This window comes from Telopea speciosissima, chromosome 8 (genome assembly GCF_018873765.1).
Source record: "Telopea speciosissima isolate NSW1024214 ecotype Mountain lineage chromosome 8, Tspe_v1, whole genome shotgun sequence".
Classification (NCBI taxonomy): Eukaryota; Viridiplantae; Streptophyta; class Magnoliopsida; order Proteales; family Proteaceae; genus Telopea; species Telopea speciosissima.
Genome location: NC_057923.1, coordinates 19,198,923 through 19,217,444, shown reverse-complemented (window position 1 = coordinate 19,217,444; position 18,522 = coordinate 19,198,923). Strand labels below are relative to the sequence as shown.

The following is an 18,522-nucleotide window of genomic DNA, read 5'->3' as shown; positions in this document are numbered from 1 at the left end:
TTTCCATATTTGCTTACTCAAACATCATGTCCATTAATCTTAAATTCTGAAGATGGTGGTTGACCATTTTTCATTAAATAGAGAAGATAAAGGGAGTGTCAAGCGTCTAGGAGGAAGAAAAATATGACGTGAAAGAGTTCCTTAACCCTAACTTCGCTGTTTCACAAACATGCCTAAAAGAAACAAGAGGAATGGTTTCAACTGTTGGGGTTCCTTCATTAATTTCCTTAATAATTCACCTAAATTCAATCTCTAGATGACAAATCCCAACTTTGAGGGCAAGAAACATTCCTTCTCTTGTTGCCTTTGCCTCCAACGATGTGATTTTTTTTATGAATTTCTAGGAGAGATTCGGCAATAAGAATATCCAAGTCATCTTTGAAGACAGCTGCGATTGTGCTTCTCATCAATCTTAAAGAACGCTCCACTACATGTTGGGGATTTTCTTTGGTGTCTTCGAAAATAAAGGCATTTCTGGATTTCCAGAGCGCTCAGCTGCTAAAGGGCATATGTTATGTCCCAATTTGAGACAATTGAAGCTGGAGATGGCACCATGGAAAATGCGGGTATTACAACTAGAAGAAGTCGTCGACTAACGTCAAGGCCCGTCAAGTTAGTTGATTATGTAACTAATTAAAGTGAGCTGGCAGCAGCTGGAGTTAGAAACAGAAAGTGGTTAAGTTGTTTGAGAAGTTGAACTCACTCATGTTTTATAACTCTTTAAAAGAGGGAGGGTTTGGGATTGGTGGAAGTTAAGCAAATTCTGAAACAGTCTTTATTTTGTAATACAGAGGAGGTGTCTAATTTTCAAAATCAGATTGTACAAGTTCTTGTAATCAATAATAGTTCATTGGAGTTATCGGCCTTGATAAACCAGATTCTCATCTCTTACATTTGGGGACCAGATTCTCATTTCTTGCATTTGGTGCTTTCATTTTCTCATGGCTGAGGGTACTCGCTTTGCCAAATTGGAGGAGGCCATTTTGAAACTCACAGATCTGCATTTGTCTCAAGATCAGAGGATAGCAGATCAGCAACGAAGATTAGAGGAATTGGCCACTCATCAGCAACTTGCTTTTCAAGATCTGACGCTGAAGCTTACGGCGATGGATGCTCAATTGGAGCAAGGAACAAGAAATCCAGGGCGGCACAAGAGGGAATTCAACAATGGAGGCCTGGGAGGGAATCGACAGGTCGTCCAAGCTTGGGAGAAGCAATTGAAGATCACTTTTCCAAGATTTGATGGTGCTAATCCGGTGGATTGGAAATTTAAGGCTGAAAGTTACATGTGTTTAAATAGTGTTCCTGATGATCGCAAAGTAGAACTTGCTTCTTTTCATTTAGATGGTTCAGCTTTGCATTGGTTCCATTGGTTGTTGAGAAACAAATCGTGTGATTCTTGGGAAGTTTTTTCTCAAGAACTTATGATTCAATTTGGTCCCTCTGAATTTGACGATCCCTTGGCTGCAATTGCTAAGTTGACACAGACTACAAGTGTCTCTGAGTATCAGGGTCGGTTTGAAGCCTTGTATGCCCAAATTGATGGACTACCAGAATGTTTTTTTGTGAGTGTGTTTATCTCGGGCTTGAAGACTAAAATCAGAACTGAGGTTGTGGTGGCTAGACCACAATCATTGCAGCAAGCTATAGCCTTAGCAAAAGTTCATGAGGCTAAGGTGCTTGAGTTACGAAAGTTAACTAGGAAAGGAGGGGGAAATTGGAAGGGTGGAGGTAATTTTATCACCAACCCTTCACCAGGTGGTGCAGCTGCACCATCCGTTGCCTCAATTACAGTAACCAAACTTCCTATTAAAAGCTAACTCCAGCTGAACTACAAGCTAAGAGGGATAAAGGGCTGTGCTATAATTGTGAAGAGAAATTTTCACCTGGGCATAGATGCAAGGTGAAACAGCTCTTGATGTTAACATCTAATGATGATGGGGAGGAGGATAGTGATGCAAGTGAGAGGGACGAACAACGGTCTGAGGTTGTGCCTACGGCTGGAGAGTGTAGTAGAAGTACCCCAAAGATTTCGTATAATGCTTTGGAGGGAGCTGTATCGGCCAAGACACTTTGGGTCAAGGGCAGGGTGGTTGGAAAGGAGGTCATGGTGTTAATTGATGGAGGTAGCACCACTAATTTCATTCAAGAAAGAGTAGCTAGGTACTTGAAAGTGGCGGTATACTATATTGAGCCATTTCCTGTGATGTTAGGAAATGGGGATTTGCTAATGTGTTCAGGTGTTTGCAAAAAGGTCCTGCTCAAATTGCAACACCATAAGTTTGAGTTGGATTTATATGTTTTACCCATTAAAGGGGCTGAGGTAGTATTGGGGGTGGATTGGCTAGAAACATTAGGGCCAATTGTTAGTGATTACAGGAATTTGACTATGGAGTTCCAATGGGGGAACCAACAAGTTCACTTGCAAGGCGAAGTGATGTTGGAAAAGGCACCTGCGCAGTTTAATTGTTTAAGAAGATTGGTGCAGGCAGAAGCTATAGATTGGTGGTGTCAATTGCAACAAGTTGAGGATTGGATGCTCACCGAGAATCCCAACACTGTCAATACTGAGATAGAAGAAGTGTTACGGCAGTTTGAGGATGTGTTTGCTGAGCCCACAACTTTACCTCCTAATCGGTTGCATGATCACTCCATACACTTGGTGCCAGGGTCAAGGCTTGTTAATGTTAGACCGTATAGGTACCCTCATTTTCAGAAAACTGAAACTGAAAAATTGGTTTAAGAAATGCTCGATAAGGGGATAATCAGACTGAGTGTTAGCCCCTTCTCATCACCTGTGGTTTTAGTGAGGAAAAAAGATGAAAGTTGTTGATTTTGTACTGATTACAGAGCTTTAAACTCCATCACAATACCCGACAGATTTCCTATACCCACTATTGATGAGCTGTTAGATGAGTTACATGGAGCCACCTATTTTTCTAAGTTGGATTTGCGTTCTGGTTATCACCCTATTGCCTTCTCTAGCAAGAAGTTGACTTCGCAGATGCAAAAGGCTGCTACTTATGCCAGGGAAATGTATGCCATCACTGAATCCGTAATGAAATGGAGACAATACTTACTTGGACATCCGTTTGTGATTCGGACTGATCACAAAAGCCTCGAACACTTGATGGTTTAGGTGGTGTAGACTCGTGAGCAACAGGAATGGGTTACCAAGTTGTTGGGGTTCAAATATCAGATTGTGTACAAGCCGGGGAGGGAAAACCTGGTAGCTGATGCTTTGTCCAGACAGCCTGAGGTTGAATCAATATCTTTCATGAGTTTTTCTGCACCTTTCTTTCATGTGTTGGATCAATTGAAGGTGATTCATCCTTCTCACGCTTCTACAAGGTTGCTATGGCAACAAGTGGTGGAAGGCAACGCTGTGGTGGTGGATTATTCTACTAGGAATGGTTTGTTATTAATTCAAGGCAAGTTGGTGGTCCCTAATGATTATACTATTCAGTAAAAATTATTGGCAGAGTTTCACTCCTCTTTGATTGGGGGGTCATTCAAGGATCACCCGCACTGTGGCTAGGATGGCCATATTATTTCACTGGCCTGGATTACGAAAAGATGTCAAGGCTTTCGTGGGAAGTTGTGTAGTTTGTCAACAAATGAAGCATCAAACTACAGCTCCTGGGGGTCTTTGCAGCCTTTGCCTATTTCTGAGGGTATTTGGGAGGATGTGGCAATGAATTTTATCACCAATTTACCTTTATCTCAAGGTAAATTTGTTATTTTTGTGGTGGTAGATTGGCTGAGTAAGTACTCTCACTTTTATGCTCTCTTTGCCCCTATTACTGCGGTAAATGTGGCATTGGTATTTGCATTAGAAATTTGTGAACTACATGGTATTCCAAGATCCATTATGAGTGATAGGGATCCTGTATTCTTGAGTATTTTTTGGAGAGAGCTATTTCGATTGCAAGGCACTACATTGTGAATGAACAGTTCTTATCACCCTCAAACAGATACTAAACTAAGGTTGTCAACAAATGTTTGGAGATGTACTTGCGTTCCTTTGTCGCTGATCAACCTTCTAGGTGAACTCACATGTTGCTTTGGGCTGAATTTTGGTTTAATACCTCTTTCCACACCTCTTCCCATATGACTCCATTTGAAGTAGTTTATAAGAGGACACCTCCCCTGTTGGTGCGGTATGATCCCGGAATGTCCAAGGTGGAGGCTGTTGATCAACAGTTGTATGATAGGGAGCTGGTTCTGCAGCGATTGAAGAATAATTTGTTGCATGCTCAGCAAGTGATGTCTACTCAGGCCAATAAACATAGGAAGGATGTTATCTTTGTAGAGGGGGATTGGGTGTCAGTGAAGTTGCAGCCCTACAGACAGAATTCCTTAGCTTAACGTTCTTCTCATAAATTTGCTAGGACATACTATGGGCCTTTCATAGTACAGAAGAAGATTGGGAAAGTAGCATATCGGCTGTTGTTACTTGTGGCGGCCAAGATCCATCCGGTTTTCCATGTCTCCTTGTTGAAAGCTTACGAAGGAGACCCAATGGTTCCACCAGTTCCGTTACCTACAATGTCCGAAGGGGCTAATCCTATTGTGCGACCATTGGCTGTCTTAGATCGCAGGGTCATCCAACACAATGGTATTCAACTACATCAGGTTCTCATTCAGTGGGAGGGGCTAGCACTTGAAGACACATCGTGGGAGGACTTGGTGCTTTTGCAACACGACTATCCAAAGCTGAACCTTGAGGACAAGGTTCTTGATATAGGGGAAGGTATTGTTATGTCCCGATCTGAGACAATTGAAGCTGGAGATGGCGCCATGGAAAGTGTAGGTCCAACTAGAAGAAGTCGTCGACTAACGTCAAGGCACGCCAAGTTAGTTGATTATGTAACTAACTAAAATGAGCTGGCAACAGTTGGAGTTAGAAACAGAAAGTAGTTAAGTTGTTTGAGAAGTTGAGTTCTTTAGAATTCTCTCGTGTTTTAGAACTCTTTAAAAGAGGAAGGGTTTGGGATTGGTGGAAGTTAAGCAAATTTTGTAACATAGTCTTTCTTCTGTACTATAGAGGAGGTGTCTGATCGTTGAATTCAGATTGTACAAGTTCTTATAATCAATAATAGTTCATTGGAGTTCTCGGCCCTGATAAACCAGATTCCCATCTCTTACAACATAGTAGAATCAACCTTGCCAAAGATCTTTCGTAGAATTAAGGAATCAACTCTCAAGCCAGGTGATAAACTATGCTTGACGGCATTAGAACACAAAGAAAGAGGACAAACAAACCATACTGATCTTGTGAATTGGCATTGCAGAACAACATGCATTGTTGTCTCCTCTTCTTGTGGATATCTTGGAAAGTTGGCTTCAACATTGCATTTGCTGCGCCGGAGGTTGCTTCTATTTGCAATAGCATCGTGACAACGACAACAAACTTAGCTTTGGAGGGTCATTTATCTTCCAAAGTTTTCTTCAAAACTCCATTGGCTTTTGGTTATTGCTAGTAGAAGCTCCTCATGAGCATTTGCCTTTTAGAAGATGATACCCTGATTTTATAGTAAATAAGCTATGTGTGTTGAGAACCCAAATAAGTCTATCTTCTCTAACTTGCAATGATAGATGTATTTATAAAATCTGTTCAGCTTCATAAGGAAGAAAAACTTGGTTGATGATATCAGTTTTCCATGACCGGTTTTGGCCATCAATAAGTTCAAAAGCCTTAATCAAAGAGCAGTTCAGGAGCTTGGAGGTTTGGATTTTCCCATTGGGAGGGCTTGACACCCATTCATCCCCCCTTTCCCCAAATATTAGGACTTTGACCATTGCCGATGGACCAAGAAAACTACCACGAAGAGGTCACGACCATGAATTAAGCCTCGCCATGCCCATGAAGGCTGGCTAAAAATGGTTGCTTGAAAAAAATTTGAGTTATTAGCAAAGTAGAGAGACCCAAATTCTTATCCTGTCTGGTTCCCTGCCCGGTACAGTTGTCCAGTTCCTCTCATAGGGAGGTAAAAATGACGACTTAACCTCACTCGGGCAGTGTGTTCGGGCAGGGGGTTAGGTCGTCAGTTTCGGTCTCCTATGAGAGGAACTGGACTACTGTTTCGGGCAGGGAACCAGAGAGGATAATGATCTAAGAGACCCTTCATAACTTGGCTCAAGAGGGAGTTCAATTTGTAATTGGTCCCCACCCCATCTTGGCCAGGTAGGAAGTATTTTGAGTAGGTCTTGCATCTAGTTTGCTTTTGCCAACTAATCGAGTGCATCTTTTGGTCTCCTATTTTTTTTTTTATTCCCATCAGAAATATGAGGTTGCACTTGAGATTTGTTTGAGGGTAGATTTTGAGAGCTTGAAGGTGCGCATGACATAACTTTTTTTGGGTTAAAAACTAGTATATTCAAAAGAGCGAGATGCACTCCCATCTTCAAAGAGACAGGGATCGGATAAAGGCCAATTTGTCCTCCTTACTAAGGACAAGGCCCTCCTAGCAAGAGCTTCAGCAATAACATGGCATAACTTGGAATGACTGTTATCACTACCTTTTCCATTTAGTTCCCACTTCTGCATGATTTTTTAGACCATGATTGGGGCTAACTACAGTTCATTCTAATCCAAACCTTGGCAGGAGTCCATGCTTGATGTAACCGCAATCTGAATGTGTCTTTCTTGGTAGCGAGTTCATGGTTGTGGATTTCCACGAATTTGTCCATAATGAATCCACTCGGAATTGCTTTAATCCACATAATTGTGTCTAGGTTATAGGAAATTCATCCAAACTGAAGAGAACCAAGACACTTTTACACTTTCTCTCTCTCTCTCTCTCCCCTTTCGATCATCTCTTTGATCGTTGACGACTACAACTGTTCTTCACTAAGTGCTACAACTTCCCTTCTAGTAAGAAACAAAAATGGCGTGAATCTTTTCCTATTTTCTCCAACATATCATATTTCAGTTTGGATTATACAATCTATTGTATTTTTTTAATAAAATAAGGTAGATCCATACATAGGTATACTATATACATATTAGTATAAAGTATAATTACATTGTATCTTATAATAATACATGTACTTTATTTCAGTGGTGTAGTATTTATGATTCTAATACGTTGTACCCTAAAAAGCTGGTTGAAGGAATTCTCCTTTCACCCATGGTGAAGGAAAACTTGGTCTAACGGGGAAAAATACAAGCAGGAACATCGATTGAAACCCCTTTTCACAAGGGTTTATCAAGATAGTTTTGGCCGCCGTCAAAATACGATGAAGATCCTGACCTCCTGCTGCTGCTTTGCCTGCTTTTGATCTCCCTATGAATTAAAGGTTTGGGCGCCGACTTGTATTTTGAACGAAACCTCTTTTGATCCTTGTCATCGGCCGAGTTCCTGGTTTCTCATCCGAAACCCTTTCTCGGTTATACAAAGTTTGCATCATCCGGTTTCTTGATAGAAACCCTTCTCCGCCGTTTGTGCGTGCCATTTCTCCGCCGTTTGGGCGTGTCTCTTCTCCGTCGTTTATGCGTGTATTACTTCTCTTCTCCTTCTCTGCTCCGTTCACCATGATCCTTGGAACCGTCGGTGACGATATTGACGATGCCGACGACAATGACGACAAACCCACCCCTTTTTTCAAGGTTTATCACCTCCCCGCCTTTTCCATTTTCTTTGTTTGTCTGTTTGCAGGTGTGGTTGACCTAGGTTCTGGTGACACTGAGTTTATCATCGACTCAGAAACTCCAGCTGCTGTTCAACCTTCACCATACCTCTCCTATCGCGGGATGAATATCCACTCACCGATCCAGAAGATCCTTGCGGATTTGTTCGAAAGTAGGCTGTGGCAACGTTTCAGATGGTTTTTTAACTGTCTATTGAAGCTCCACTCGACGATCCAGCAGAACTTTGTCTCTCTAGCAAGTTTGTTTGAAATTAGACTGTGGCAGCATGTCAACACGCATGGGAAGTCTGGTGTTTTTGGTCTGTTCAGTACGTATGGGCCCCCCTTTATTGGCACGTATGTGCATGCGCTTATCTTTAGCTGTGTCTACAGCTTTTTCTCTAGGGATATGGTTGTAATTCATCCCCTACTCTGGATGACCCAATCAATGGCATGTGAGACTGGGTCAATTTCCACTCCTTGGTTTTGGATACCGTATATTCATACCTTGTGTTTATCATGCTCTCTATCTATCTTATGTATTTTGTTTTCCTTTGTTTGGCGTTGGGCGCGCATAAATGAATAGCCTTCTTTTCTACCAAAAAAAAAAGGAAAACATACAAGTTTAAAACCTATTTCAAGTCCCAAATCCTATCAGTGCAACATGAGCCTCGGGTTTTCATAAAAAAAAAACACGAGCCTCAGGTGGGGTATGACATGTGGATGATGTGATGGATAAAAATCCTCTATAGTACTTGCATCTTGCAGTGCGTTGCGGTGCGGCCTCCATAGAGCACCACGTGGCCAGAGTGAATCGTGTGGTTGTGAGCCCTTTGGCACATTTCAAATGGCAAACCCATTTAGACTACTGGTTTGAGGTTTACCTGTCCGATGAGTGAAGAGAAACTCGTGAAAATTGAGTTCAAAATTCCCAAATCCCCTGGCCTCTTCCCTATCTCTCGATAATATATTCCCCTGAGATCTTTGAGCTTCAGACGGAACTAAAGCATATCTCCTCCGGTAGCTTATCCCTTGCGGCTCAATCCTATTTCTCTAAAACATCTCCACATGTAAGACATTTTGTGATTTTTTGTTCAAGCTTTCTTAAGAACCCTAACTGTTTGCTATCTATCAAGTTCTACTGTGATTTTTTTTTTATCTCATTTTCATAGGTTGTCTTCTCCAATGTGTTTGAAAAGCAAAACCACTCATCTCACACTTGGCTCCACTGGTCTCAGCCTTTTATCTGTCCATTACCTCCTCATTCTCGATTTGGTTAGGGGTTGGACTTCATAAACCCTAATTGGTTCTCCCAGTAGATTTTGAAATTGATACTTGTTTGGTTGCTTTCGGTAATTTTTAGGTGGTTCCTCCGCTACATCTATATAATAGTTCCTTCCCCTATGATTTTTTTTTGAGTTCTCTAGTTTTTGTCCAATGTTGCATTGTTCATGAATGTATACATTCATTAGCTTACATTTGGTTTCTACATTGTTCATGGTTTGTTGTACCAATTCCAATTATCGTTCTTATTTTTTTGATCACATATGAATCTGGTATTCTCTCTTTCCATCAGCTTATATTTTAATAGGGTTGGATGAACAACCTTCGATGTATAGCTATGGTCAAGGGAGGATGGTCATGAGGAATTCCCATATGTAAAAAAATCCTGGGCAACAATTTTACAGATGTTCGGTCAGTGGAAAACATCAAGAGGCTTTTATCTGGGTGGATAAGATTTCAGGAAATGAATTGGGGATTGTAGACACAGTAGACACAGGGACATGCCAATCACATGAAAGTGTTAACAACCGCACACAATTGAATTCAGTTGCTCCACAACGAGCATCTGGCTTACAAGTGCATAACCAAATACTTGTGGACCAGATGTTACTCAACCATTACTATGGAATGACCATCTTTCTTTATATTTGGATATTGTTTCTTTCGTGCTATGTATTTTATGCAACGTCTGGGTAAAATTTATGTCTTCAATTTTGATTGTCTGAACAATGCTTTGTTATGACTAATGTATTGTCATATTTTCATGTTACTTCTAATAGTGTTTTGTGTTGACTAATGTATTATGTTACTTCTGAGTGTTTGGCCAATTTGAGCATGTTTGAGGTAAGTACTAAGTTTATATTTCTTTTTTTTTTATGTTATTTACAATCAGAACCTACACATGTTTTTTTTTAAAGGTGAATCCTTGGCTCAAAATGGGAGAACACCTGGGAATTATCCAGAGTATGATGGTTCGAATCCCTCAAGATTCATACATTGTTCCATGTTGTGAGAGATTATAAGTTTTATTCTTTTTTTTTGCAACATTACTCAAAAATGATTACATCGAAACCTTGACTGGGATTGTCAAAATGGATCTACTTGTAGAAATATCTAACCCAAAGATTTAAGTACTTAGGTATCCAAAGTCCTACAGTTTTCCAATATGATTTACTAGTAAAGGATATCATGACAACTGGGCTCAACCATTGTGAACCTGAGGAATGGAGCAATCCTAGCAGAAAAAGTAATTGATTCTCTCATTTATTGGTTCCATATTAACCAATTTTATTTGAAACTTCTTGTCGATATATTTCTCTTTCTACTTTTATTATTAATACCCAAGAGACTTTCATCAAAAAACAATACCCAAGAGGATTTGACCAATACAAAAGAGTTAGAGTCTCAAGCAATGGATGGGGCATTTTCTGTAGGACTTATCTGTTGCTGCTCTTAAGTTTGAGCTTCAAGTTGTAAAAGAATGGTTGGACCATACCCATGGAATAGTATGGCCTTAGGTTTGATCTCCGAATCATCAACCAAATCAATTTCATAGTTATGTATGTTTGAAATTTTGCTCTGTGAATACATCATATGAGTAGTAGGTTTTTTTTTTTTTATGGAAAAAAAAGCTATATATATTAGATTAAGTAGCATTTACATCAAAAACTATGAATTTGTTTTGTACAATGTAATATAGACCCATATTGGGCATTAGATGATAAAGGTTGGTAGATGAAGAATGTGATAATGTTCTTCAACAAAGTCGCATCACTCATTTTTTTATTTTCTAACAAATATATGGACATCCGTGCCAAATAATCTGTTCTTGTCTCAACTCGTGGCTTGCTTGTGTAAATTTCTCGCTTATCTTTTTGTCGATAACCAACTTTATAAAATACAAATCTCCGTGAAGTTATGGTTGTCTTATCTTTCTTGCTCTTATTTGCATAATCTCTCCTAATACTAAAACCAAGACGTCCTCCATATTTGTTGTAAAAATCATAAGTCTCTTCTTTTGAATAAAATAACATACCGATCTGAGGTTTACACTCAACATTTCCACCTAACTCAGCTTCAGGGCTTATTGTCCGATTTTCCATGATTATATTAGATTGATGTAATATCCAAAATAACCTTAGTATCTGAATGCTACAAAAAACAAACAAACATGATGAATCAATTTAAAGTGCTTAATTTTGGAACCCAAAAGTAATGTAGAGTATTTTAAGAGGGGGAGGGAGAGGGGGGAGAAGAAAGAAAGATGGACATCATAATAAAGCTGTTACTTAGTTTTCTAGCATCTAATCTAATTCCATGGAGGGTGGGTGACTGATATTTAGGCCATTACATCTAATTCAACAACATTAACATTAATCCATCAACAACACATGACCCAAAATTGTGCCATCAACCAAATAAAGGCAGACAATCAATACTCTGCAAAAAGGGAAACCTGTTTCAGATAATCTCTTAGTCAGGAGGAAGAACAAAAAATGACAATAGACCTTCAACTAAAACTGTTCTATGTCCTATGAAAACAAAAAAGCCTATGGCAAAGAAGGGCAACCTGTTTTAGATCATCTATTAATCAGGATGAAGAAAAATACTGCTATAAATCAACTGTAGAAGCATATTGAAATGCCATTATTGTCTGGATGTGTGTATAAAGCCATAAAATTGTCTGTTACTGTCATACTTTTGTACCAGTTATAGAGATTTCCAGCAGCACCAACTTAGTTTCTATTTTCTAGTCATGTACAATAGTTTCTATTTTTGTTGATTATATTGCAGACACAAGTTCAGTTCAGTAAAATTACTGTTTACTGCTCAACTGTATGGATTCACAGTACTCTTAAGGAGTGGATTCTCCTCAACCGAGTGGATGGATTACCTAAGTCATAAGGAGGGTCTCTACTATACTGTGTTTGCCATTATTTCCTCTGGTTTTTTTGCAAGGTTTCTTCTCAGTTCTATTCCAACGATTGGGCAATCAAATCCCAACTTTAGCAGGTCAGTACTAGTCTTATTCTCAAGCCAGTGGAGCCAAGTGCGAGACGGATCGTTTTGCTTTTCAAACACATCGAAGAAGACAAACTCATGAAAATGGGATAAAAAATCACAGTAGAACTTGATTGATGGCAATCAGTTAGGGTTCTTAACAAAGCTTGAACAAAAAATCGCAAATGTCTAACCTGTGGAGATGTTTTGGCGAAATAGGCTTAAGCCGTAAGGGATAAGCCGCCGGAGGAGATCTGGTTTAGTTCTGTCTGAAAGCTCGAAGATCTCAGGGGAAGCTACTGTCGAGAGAGAGAGAAGAGGCCAGGGGATTTGGGAATTTTGAACTCAATTTTCATGAGTTTCTCTTCACTTGTTGGGCGGGAAAAACCTCAACCCGGTAGTCTAAATGGGTCTTCCATTTGAAACGTGCCAAAGGAATCACAACCATACGATCCACTCTGGCCACGTGGCACTCTATGGAGGCTGCACTGCAAGATGTAGGTACTGTAGAGGATTTTTATCCTATGATGATAGGAGTACACTAACAAATTGGCCCCAGTGGATAACCCATTTCCTTTGGAGTCGGGCTCAGGTTCATGAACGTGAACGTACGAGAACGGCTGACAGCCGTTTAGATGGAATCCACTCTATGTAGGTCCACAGAGTCGATTCCATCTGAACGGCTGTGAGCCGTTCTCGTACTTTCTCACGTTCCTTTGTTACAAAAGAAGCCTCCTGCACCTAGTCCGGAATTCCGGATCTCCCCGTTCATTCGTGGAGTGTAATACGCTGTCTTGCTGCTGGTAACTCTAACCACAAATGACGGGAAAAAGAAAGAGAAGGGGAGGAAACAGAGCCGAGTCATACATGGCAGCATGGCAGTGTCGGTAGAGGATCTGGATTACCTAGACTAAGAGTTCTAAGTTAGTAAATGTAGAAGTGTGTCGAACTGCTTGGAGATATGGATCCACAGCAGCAGCGAGTGGGAGCTCCTCGGCCTCCTCCTGGAGGAGGAGCAGGTGATTCCTCCTTCAATATTACTGCAATGATCGCCTTCCTCTCCATCGCTGCCATGGTAATACTCATACCATCCATTTTTTTTCCTTGCATGATTCATTCTTTCATGGTCGAAAAATTCTTTGGTTGTATGCCTCGAATCGCAATCAAAACTTATATTTTTATTTCCATCTTTTAATTTTAGTGTTGGATTCTTTTTCTCCTTTGGTGCAGTTGTTGGGTTAGAACTTGTTCTATGTGGTTGATTCTTTTCCGATTATACAACTAGGTTTTATTCTATTTTCAGAGTAGTCTAGGTCTTACTTTTAGTTCCAACTTAGGAAACCATTGGAAAACCCATTTAACGGTTTATAAACAATCAGCTCTTGGAACATTTTTTCGCTTCAGTCAAGCACTTGGCCCATTGCTTCTGCTGGTTCAGTCACCTCCCCCACCCCTACACCTCCCAACCCCCCCCCCCCCCCCCAAAAAAAAAAAAGAAAAAAAGAAAAAAAAAAGGTGTCAACATTTACTTAAGCTTCTCTAATCTCCCCATTTATTCACGTAGGCAATTTTATATTCCACAAATGAAATATGTATATGAAAGTGCAACTGAGACGCAATTGTATAATGATGACAAAGTAGTGGCATTGAGATAAAATTGTTATCCTATAGAGTTGCAATGGTATTAATTGTTTTTGGGAGCTAAGATGGTTGCGTTTAGATGGTGAGTAATGCTAGCACTACAAACATTGCAGGCTATGCACTCAGCCATCCAACTTACAAGTAGGCTTTAAAAATGTAGAGATTTAGATGGTTAGTTGAACCTGACAGGGGTGGCCTAGCATCAAGATTTTGGGAAATGATAGATGGATGCTGGTGTGGAAGGATCAGCTAGTCTGGTACCCTTGTGGCTGGTGTTCTTGCTTATCATAGTTCATTGTACATGTCAACAAGGTGTTCATGAAGTATGCCTGCCTCACATCTGTGTATGTTATGTCTGACAACTCCAACCTCTAGGCTGCCCTTCCTATCCCATGCATAGTTTTCAGAACACCCTTTCCCTTTTGATTGTGACACAACATTGTTGTGACTACTAAGGAACTCTTCCAGAGCTCTTCAAGTACCTGATCTGAACTTTTATGGAATCCATGTAGATGGAACCAATGAAATATGAAACTGTTGTAATAGGTTCTTGGGTCCTGCAAATCTCCAAGTCTACTCTTTCGCTGATTACTCATATCCATAGATTCTAATGTCAAAACAGTAAAAAAAAATTCGTAGTCAATTACAGGAGTTTGCTGCCAATTCTTTTCAGGTAAGGAGGCTCTTAAAGTCTTGAGTATATGAAATACTACCATTTTTGCAAAAAAATTTATCAGCTATAGTGTTTCCCATGTAAGAAATTCTTTCCACGAGATACAAATGGCCATGCTGTGCCAATAGCTGTAAATTTTAATCTACAAAAACGATATTTAACGGAGACCATAGCTAAAGACTACAATGGATTCTTTTTGCTTTGGTAAAGTTTCTCAAAACCACATATAAGTAGAATTTTTTTCTCTCAATATTTCAACTGAATCCAGTAACATACCAGTGATTTCATAATAATTGCAGATCTTGGTCCCGTCATCATTTTCAGCTACAAGCAATAGCTTTACGATTTTACATCAAGTTCCAGAAGGCCATGTTGGTGTGTATTGGAGGGGGGGTGCCCTTCTAAAAACAATTACTGATCCAGGTTTGTCCATGTTTTGTATTGGTCCAACTCTACACCCTTTTGTTTCAAGTATAGGGGCTGAGGCCTACAAACTCTGTGCTTGATGTCATTTTGATTTCTAGGTTTTCATTTGAAGCTGCCATTGATAACTCAGTTTGAGCCCATTCAAGTGACCATTCAGACAGATCAGGTGCATATTGTTATCGTTTTAGGCTGTGGGGGATATTAAGATTGCCATTATGACATTGGTCAAATTTCTTCTGGAGGCTGATAGCCATCTTTTTCTAAAGGAAAAATGTAGGCAGTTGAGATGACAATAATGATGCTTCCAGCCATATTAGATGTATGGTTCCACAAGGCATACCCTTTTGCCGAATTGTTTTCCGGAGGGAATACAAACACCCAAATTGATATATGGTTTTGGAAGCACAAGAAGACCTACCTTGCTTGTAAATGTGCCGGTATCATTTTGAGGGATTCTAAGTGAAGATTCCCTGTTATTTGATTGTGGATTGTGTTCATTTCTTTTGTGCTTTTTTACTTTAGTTGTTAACCATCGTATATGTCTTCTTTCCTTCCCAATAAACAGGTTAAGGACATCCCATGTGGAACAAAAGGTGGTGTTATGATCACTTTTGATAAAATAGAGGTAAACCTCAAAACTTGTTCTGTATCTTTCATTGCCTATTGGAATATTGTCCTGGTCATTTATTCCAAGTTTTGACATGTGTTTGAATTGGTTGTAATGCTTCTCTAGGTCGTTAATCGTCTTCGTAAGGATTATGTGTATGAGACTTTACTCAACTATGGGGTACAATATGATCATACATGGATATATGATAAAATCCATCATGAAATCAATCAGTTCTGCAGTGTTCATGCCCTTCAACAAGTTTATATAGACATGTTTGATCAGGCAAGTAACTGAACCATGCATTCTGTTAATGCTAACTATGTTAGCTTGTAAAAGGTACTTGAGATTTAAGAAGGTTCTCATGGATGCCCTATATCGATGATCTGCAAACTACCAGTTAAGAAATTGCTGTTGGTTGCTTATGTCAGAATCAAAGACTGATTTTATGGGATGACAAATCACGAGACTGCACTTGAAATTTCTTTAGTGTTTTCATGTTTTTTGTGTAAATTTTCTTTCTTAAAGTTTTTCTAGATTGAACCTTTTATGTTTTTATGCAACATTCATTAAAATTGACAAAATTATCAAATGGAATTGTTTCAGATTGATGAAAAGATGAAAGAAAATCTTCAGGATGATTGTACACGTTATGCCCCAGGTATTGAAATTATCGGTGTGCGTGTCACAAAACCCAAAATTCCAGATAGCATAAGGCGCAATTTTGAACAGATGGAAGAGGAACGCACTAAGGTATTTGGTTTTTCTGTCTAAATATTACATGGGCTAGTTTGGGATCATGGAGGAACTTTTTCAAACACATGGAGAAAGAATTCAGTAAGTCTGAAATTTCCAGTCCAGTCCTTGATAGCACCATGCCATCAATAACTCTGTCAGTAGCCCCTCCCTCCCCTTTCCTTTGGTTCATTGCTTTCCTTTTGGTTTGGTGATTAAATACCATATCTGAAAATTAGAATAGGCAAGGAAATGGCAGGAGGCTTAATTAATATCATACTACATCATGGAGTAAGGGGAGGAGGTTAATGCATGTCTTTTGTAGTCAGCATGTCCATCAATGGGATTTGCTTCCCATAGACCTTGCCTAAAAGAAACAGTTGGGCTCTCATATGATGATACAAGCTTGTCTTTGATTCTCTATACCTTTGGAGTGCTTATTTGTGCTCATAAGTTCTTCATGTGGAAGTGGCCTTCCATAACAGTGACAGGGGCAGGGGCTGCTAGAAATTAATAAATCCATAACTGCCCAAGCTTTAGCTTTACCAGTCTTCGTAAACTGCCAACTTATCTGCCAGACTGTTTCTATATACACTTCTGATACTTGCTACTTGCTAGCCAAAAATTCTCTTATCTTTATTTAGTAGTCACAGTAAGTATACAGCCAATAGAGTGAGTGTGTACAGCATTGTGAGACCCGGATGGCTCAGATGGTCTGAGAATCGCCATTGTTGCCATATCTGTTTCACCATACTCACAGTAAGTTCTTTATAGTTGCATCTACGACTGCCAACTTGGAGCCAACCGAAACTTCTGTTTAGGTTGGGATTGCATGATCGAGCATTGGTTTTGGCTTGGTGTCAGAAAATGGTAACCCATGTGAGCCTGGCTTGGGCCTGGGTTGAGGCCTTGCATAACCTTAGCTGACCCAAATTCCAAGATTGTAGATGTGTATGTGTTATATCTTGTATTCATATATACTTGGCTTTATTTTGAAGGGACTACTCTGGAGTTAATAGCTCTAAGTTAATTATAGGATTTGTCAGGTGTCTTATGGGAGAGTGCTGATCAGCCCGATCCTAAGTGAACTTTGTCATCTTGAGGTTGAGAACCATCAGGTTTGGGTTCAAGTTCAATTGGGTTGACTCTAGTTCATTCGGTTTATTCTAGCACTTCTCGGTTTTGGTCAACTGATGATCAAACTCTCATGTTACATGTTGTACCAGTTCCTTCTGAATTTTATTATTGCAATTGCAACATGTTGTGACCCACTTGACTGAAAGTTCTCAATCCAGAGAGCTAATCCACCCCCCTTCTTTTTTGCTAGAATCCAACTCACAGGATGTAGATTATTATCTATATTTATCTCATGGTTGGTTGACTTTATCTTGCTAATTATTCTTAATGCCAAACTAACTGAGGCTCTGATGTTAAATACTTGTAGATTTTCTACTTCATAATGTTTTAAATTAAGAGTTTCTGGCTGAGTAGTGTTACTTGTGTAGGTATTGATTGCCATGGAGAAACAACGGGTTGCTGAGAAAGAGGCCGAGACAGCGAAGAAAATGGCTTTAACAGAGGCAGAAAAGAATTCCCAGGTTAGCAGGATTCTCATGGAGCAGAAGTTGATGGAGAAGGACAGTGCCAGAATGCAGCAGGAAATAGAGAACCAAATGTACATAGCCCGGCAGAAGAGCTTGACTGATGCTGACTTTTACAGGTAGAAATTTCTTGGCTGCTTAAAAAATAGAGGAAAGTGGAACTCCCAACTCTTCCTTTTCTACAATCTCCACAATGGATGTGGTCATACTACATACACTCAGTACAATCCTTGATTTCCTTTTTCCAGAGTGATTAAAGAGGCAGAAGCAAACAAGTTGAAGCTTACACCTGAGTATCTTGAGCTGAAATTTATTGAAGCTATAACGAATAATTCCAAGATCTTCTTTGGAGACAAGGTTTGATAACATACTTCATCTGTGGCTGCTCTCTTCAATATTAACTATTCCAGGCTATTGTGTGTAATCATGGTATTGATGTTGCTGTGTAGGTACCAAGCATGGTATTTGATCAGAGATTGCTCGGAAATTTTCTGAATGACATTCCAAGGAAGGGTAGCTCAGATATGTAGGTTTTGATCAATTTTAACTTCATGATCAGGTAAGATGACACTTTACAGATAATGCTAGACACAGGTAGGGGAAAGGGGTAAACAGAAGGACAATCTGTTTCTTTCAGAATACATTTCATGTGTTTTTGTCACTTTTATATGGTGCATCTTGAGCTACTAGATGTAAGGGATTGTAAATTCCAACTCTTCTTAATTGATATCAATAATGAAAATGAATTGTTCACGTGTTTGTACTCTTATCAGTATTGGGTATACCTCTCTACAATTACTGGGCAATAAAAACATGCAATTCAATGAGCCCCACCTAAGAGAATCAAGTCCTACAGTGAATGTGATCCTATGATGCTGCTACTATCAATATTCAGTCTTTTATGTTTTGAACAATCCAGAAAG

General features: G+C 39.6%; 2 protein-coding genes across 3 annotated transcripts; both read left to right on the top strand.

The window, feature by feature from the left end:
- Positions 1–941: 941 nt before the first annotated feature.
- Positions 942–3,469, top strand: LOC122672115. The gene is made up of 4 exons (XM_043869613.1): positions 942–1,731; positions 1,827–2,694; positions 2,851–3,055; positions 3,200–3,469. The coding sequence occupies exons 1-4, from the start codon at positions 942–944 to the stop codon at positions 3,467–3,469; spliced, it is 2,133 nt and encodes a 710-aa protein (XP_043725548.1).
- Positions 3,470–12,847: 9,378 nt separating this feature from the next.
- On the top strand, positions 12,848–18,318 carry LOC122670791 (erlin-1-like). Of its 2 annotated transcripts, XM_043867775.1 has the most exons (9): positions 12,849–12,991; positions 14,530–14,653; positions 14,755–14,822; positions 15,222–15,281; positions 15,390–15,548; positions 15,870–16,016; positions 17,504–17,718; positions 17,848–17,956; positions 18,049–18,318. In XM_043867775.1, exons 1-9 carry the CDS (start codon positions 12,878–12,880, stop codon positions 18,127–18,129), a joined length of 1,077 nt encoding a protein of 358 aa, XP_043723710.1. In that variant the 5' UTR covers positions 12,849–12,877; the 3' UTR covers positions 18,130–18,318. The 2 variants fall into 2 exon arrangements, with proteins under 2 accessions (XP_043723711.1, XP_043723710.1); XM_043867776.1 differs by lacking the exon at positions 15,390–15,548 and having other exon boundaries at positions 12,848–12,991.
- The last annotated feature ends 204 nt before the right edge of the window (positions 18,319–18,522 follow it).